At 31.6% G+C, this 4,954-nt stretch overlaps 1 protein-coding gene across 1 annotated transcript; it reads right to left on the reverse strand.

The window, feature by feature from the left end:
- Positions 1-2,160: 2,160 nt before the first annotated feature.
- LOC104900653 (hypothetical protein) lies at positions 2,161-4,725 on the reverse strand. The gene is made up of 2 exons (XM_010688134.4): positions 4,493-4,725; positions 2,161-2,851 (listed from the first exon to the last, which is right to left on the reverse strand). Exons 1-2 carry the CDS (start codon positions 4,622-4,624, stop codon positions 2,294-2,296), a joined length of 690 nt encoding a protein of 229 aa, XP_010686436.2. The 5' UTR covers positions 4,625-4,725; the 3' UTR covers positions 2,161-2,293.
- Between the last annotated feature and the right edge of the window lie 229 nt (positions 4,726-4,954).

Below are 4,954 nucleotides of genomic sequence, written 5' to 3' on the forward strand. Positions count from 1 at the left end.
TGTCAAAATAATCTAAACTACCAGTTTTCTTGCCTACATTAATCTATTTTAGGTCCATAATATATAGAAAAATTATAATTCAGATTATTTTGAGAAGTTACCCCCTTAAATTAAAATTATTCTAAAATGATATGAAGTTAAACTTATTTTGAGAAGACAGGTGAAAATTGAGATTATTTATGTCAATTTTTTTTAACTTAAAAGAGCATATTATGGGGGCACATTTTAATATTTTATAATACTTAAAATACGTTGGGCTTAGTAAAATAGCCCCAAAACTAACATGAGGGTGGTCTATCGAAAATAAGAAGGTCCACATACTGACATAAGTCACATAATACATGGTTGACAGCGGACGTCGTCGCGTCCAAAAATGAGGGTGACCTTGGCGCGATAAAAGCTTGTTTATGGCTTACTTATATTTGACTATTTGAGTTTTTTCTTCTTTTTGAATGTAGGAATTAACTAGGAAGTGGGACTTTGATACCATGAAGAATTGAAAATTGAAAATCATGTCCAGTAATAGAAGAAAGAAATTTTAATTTCTTTTATAGTATACAGATGAAGAACAAGTGGTGCAATAGTCCAGTATTTGGATTATCATATAAATGTATTAGGATCCTTTTTATTTATTTTCGTGGATTTCCTATCTTAAGATGATGATGCCTAAGTTAAGAAAAGTTACTATTCAAAACCTCCACTATTTTCCTCTTTCAAAAATTTCCGACCATTGAAGAAAATGGCAATAGGATCCTAACTCTACACAAACAACATTATGTTATCCGCATCATGCTAGCAAATCCAACTGCTGAGAAGTCTCTTGAAACGATCCATATAGGTGGTAATGAATATAGTGATAATAATGATAAAATTTTAATATAAGAAAATTTGTGAATAACGTTACTATATCACTTTAGAAAACAATTCTATCTAGTAATATAATTTTTATACATTTTGATTTATTACCACTAGCAAAAAGTCATAAAATATTGCATAAATCCAATAAAAATTACTTGAATTTCTCTTATTATTTGCTACTTCTTTTTTTTCCTTGTTTTTCCTTCTCGCGTTTCACTTTGAATTATCTCCTTCTTCCCCTCAATATTTGACCTTCAATTTCAAATTCAAATGAAAGAACTTTCTTTTCTCGGTTAGGGTTAATATCATATCATTTCAAGCGAAAAAACTGCTTGTAGATAAGCAAGTAAATATACATCGAATGAAACCCTAACCTAAATCAATGTTGTTTTCATAATAATATATGACACTCTAAGTTGGAATAAACATATATAGAAAAAGAATTTCATGGTGCTTTTTCCAATAAAAGGAATATAAAGATCCTAGGTACCTCAATTCGATGCCAAGATAGTTTAGATTGCTTAGAGTCTCTATTACCGAACTTATATTTGATGAATTTAATAGTTAAATTAACTTATTTTTTACCCAACGTAACTTCATTTTCTTTTGGAAATTATTTGGGGTCGTTTTATAAATCAAGTTTGGAAGGGAAGGTAATGTTTTCGAGTGTCTTTCGCAATTTTTCGTCTTCGGAAGTGATACTAAATCAGAACTTAATATGAGGTTGTTTTTAATTAAAAAAATAATATTACGTTGTCGTTTTCTAAATGTGTTATATATTTGATAGTTGTTCACACTTTTTCCTAAATTTAATTGTAATTTTTTTAAGAATCATCCTTGCTTGTATTAGTCCATGATACCACTTCTCATGGCACGATCGAATGGTAAGGAGGAGGAAGTAAGAAAACATCACTAGTTCACACGACCGAGTAGCATGGAGAATGTGAAAACTCGTGTGAACATAGTAAGGATTGTTTTTCTGCGTATAGAAAAACCATAGGAATTAAAGAGTTGGCTCCACTCGAAATAATATAGAAGGAGTTAGAACTAATTTGATACCGATGACTTTGCTAGGGAGATGGAACGCATCCACCCATAGGCGCGTGAACGGAAGTAAAAGTAATGATAGAAATAAAGTAAATCTAGGTCATAGAGTGTAGGAGTTTAAGATTAGTGACGAGGTGTTATACTGTCGTCTCACTTCTCAAGTACCTCTTTTTCTTATAACATTTTATTACTAGCCTTTACCACTTTAATTGTGGCTTTAAAGTAATAATATGAATTTGTATAATGAACCGTTGATGTTCAAAGATATATATAAACTTTATTACCACATATGTTAGCAATTTAACATAGATTTAGGGCTAAGATTAAGTACATAACATGAGACTAACAAAAACCAAATTTATCTTTTGCCATCTCTTCACTTCCTCATTTACTTATCCTCATTTCCCACAACTGTTTCTTTCATCTTTTGTGTAGCATCAACAGCACTCTCCCACGCACCCTTGACACTCTCATTCACTGTCTCATTTACACTCTTCATAGTCTCTCCCACCTTCCCAGCCCCTTCCTTCGCTTGATCGACTGTCCACGCCGCCGTGTCGTCGCTACTTTTCTTAGCATCACTTAGTGTCTCCCCTACTCTTTCAGCCCCTTCCTTCGCCTGATCAGCTGCCCACGCCGTCGTCTTATCGGTACTTTCTTTCGCATTGCTTAATGTATCTCCAACTCTTTCAGCTCCTTCAGTCACCTTATCTTTTACTGTCTCGTTTGTTTTGTTGAATGTATCAGTTGCCTTACTCATATCCTCTTGCGCCTTTTGTGTTGCTGTTTCAACACCTTCTGTGATACTGTCAATAGTATCATTTCCTTTTTGCTTAATATCTGCGTACGTCTTTCCTACCTGTTTAGCTTCTTCATCATTCTCGTAAGCTAGTGGTGCCTGTCTTATTCTTCTTGTTAACCTAGCATCTTCTCCGGCAAATTGATTCTAAGAAAACCAAATGTTAATCATAGATGTTGTGACTTTAGTTAATGCATCCATTTACCCTTAAGAAAAGCAATTAGTGAAACAAATAGTGAAAACAATTTACACAAGAATTTAACGTGGTTCACTAATTGGATGTTAGCTATGTACGTCCACACAACAGGAGAACTGATTTTTTTAGGTTCAGGATAGAGAGTACAAATTACAGAATAATTGAGACATGCATAAGTTATAATTATATGATTTGTGTAGTAATTTTTTTAATTAACTTACTAACACCAAATAATTCAATGCATATTTCAACATAGACAACTAAAATTTAAGAAAAAAAATTAAAGATTGACTAATACTATCCGTTTTATAATACTTGCGATTTTAAGGTTAATATTTTTAGGAAAATTTGCCAATTTTTTTAAAAAAAGTTCAATTTTGCGGAAAAAAATCTTTTAGAGCATTATTTGTAAACAAAAAACCAGAAATAAAATTTTTTGCCAGACGAAACATATTCCCATTTTATGGCGTGGTTTTTGAGATGCATAGGGATACTGCTGCAATTAATGGAAATAAAGGGTTGACAAAAAAATAGAAAGATCACCCCTATGCATCACAAAACCACGCCAAAAAATGAGAATAGATTAATTTCATCTTGTAAAGAAAATTAAGTTTGTGGTTTTCTTTTTTCAAAGAATGCTTTAAAAAGTTTTTTTTTGCAAAATTGAACTTATAAAAGGTTTTTTTTACATTTTTTTTCATTTTTTTATACTTTGACCATATATTTTCATTCACCATCATATTAAGAAAAAAATAGTCATATATATGGAAACTTATCTTAATATAGGCTAGTAGTTTTTAGATATCAAATGTTTATAATCTTTACTGATACATAATCGAAAATTTCTATGGTCAAAACTCAAAGTACAACCTCCGATTCCAGATTTTATTCCTACTTTTGATTTTTTTTTCTCTAAAATAGATTTTAAATAGGAAGAATAAAAAGAAATGGAGGAAATAGTAAACCAATTGAAGACTAATGATGAGTAATTATATTACTTTAAGAAAAAAATTAAAGGTTAGAAGCACAATTTTTTTTTGAGCCCCTTTTAATTTGAAAACTCATGGTAAGATGAATTTCTTCTGCGCTGCTCTTCTATAGGGCCACTCACACATAAATAGTTAGAGGACTGATTACTAACACAAATTGGACTGATACGGCCTGTTTGGTAGTTGTTTATAAATGCTAGTGATGTGAATGAATTTGTGTGTAAATTTGTAAAGAATATTATTGTCCATTTTCATGGTAATGCTAATTTATCCTAAAGTGTCACTTTTATTCTTGAATTTTCATTCTCATCCAATACCACCTTGTAGGTGGTAATGAAAATTGATTCCCATTGGATACAAAGACATAAGTTTGGGGTGAGATTGCTTGCCCATGGAGAAAAAATGTATCTCCGTGGAGATTTTAAATGTGCTTCCCTAATAAAATTACACTTAAAATTCATTCTCATTACCGGAACAACTACCAAACAGGTGGTAAGGTAATTCATATGTTTCTTCATGTGAAGCTTCCTCTTTTATTTGAATCCAAACAAAAAAAATGGTAGACCTCAGAAATTAGATCAAATTAAAGAGCTAGTTTATTACCTTGTGAAACTTGGATGCAGAAGTAAAGCAAACGCGTGAGACTTGGCGAGGATAAAGAGAAGAGACTTGAGTAGGGAAACCCGGTTTTGAGACCTTACAAATGGTGTTGTTCATCATGGACATGGATGCCATTGCTACTTAAACTTTGCTTAATGTTGAAATGATAAGTACTGTTCAACTTTCTTTTTTTCAGTTGCTGTTTTTATTAGATAACTTTTGGTTGAGGAAGATATCAAGTATTGGTGAGTATTTATAAGGAATATGGAGTTTGAACAGGCAACTGATATTTATTTTTGCATGCCAACGTGAAGTGGGCTATTGCTTGGTAGGGCTTGAAAAAGTTAATATGACATCATAATTTGATCTCAACCTAACTCCAAAAAAATTAGTTAAAGTTGAGATTTTAATCCATTATATTAAAATGAATGATCCAATTTACCTATTTAATTAAAGAGGTTAGGT

The sequence above is a fragment of the Beta vulgaris genome, chromosome 8, assembly GCF_026745355.1.
Source record: "Beta vulgaris subsp. vulgaris cultivar EL10 chromosome 8, EL10.2, whole genome shotgun sequence".
In the NCBI taxonomy this organism is placed as follows: domain Eukaryota; kingdom Viridiplantae; phylum Streptophyta; class Magnoliopsida; order Caryophyllales; family Amaranthaceae; genus Beta; species Beta vulgaris.

Coding starts and splice junctions, on each gene's coding strand:
- LOC104900653 (XM_010688134.4), bottom strand. CDS start 4,624: ATGGCATCCATGTCCATGATGAACAACACCATTTGTAAGGTCTCAAAA. Junction 2,852..4,492: donor CTGCATCCAAGTTTCACAAG/GTAATAAACTAG, acceptor TGGTTTTCTTAG/AATCAATTTGCCGGAGAAGA.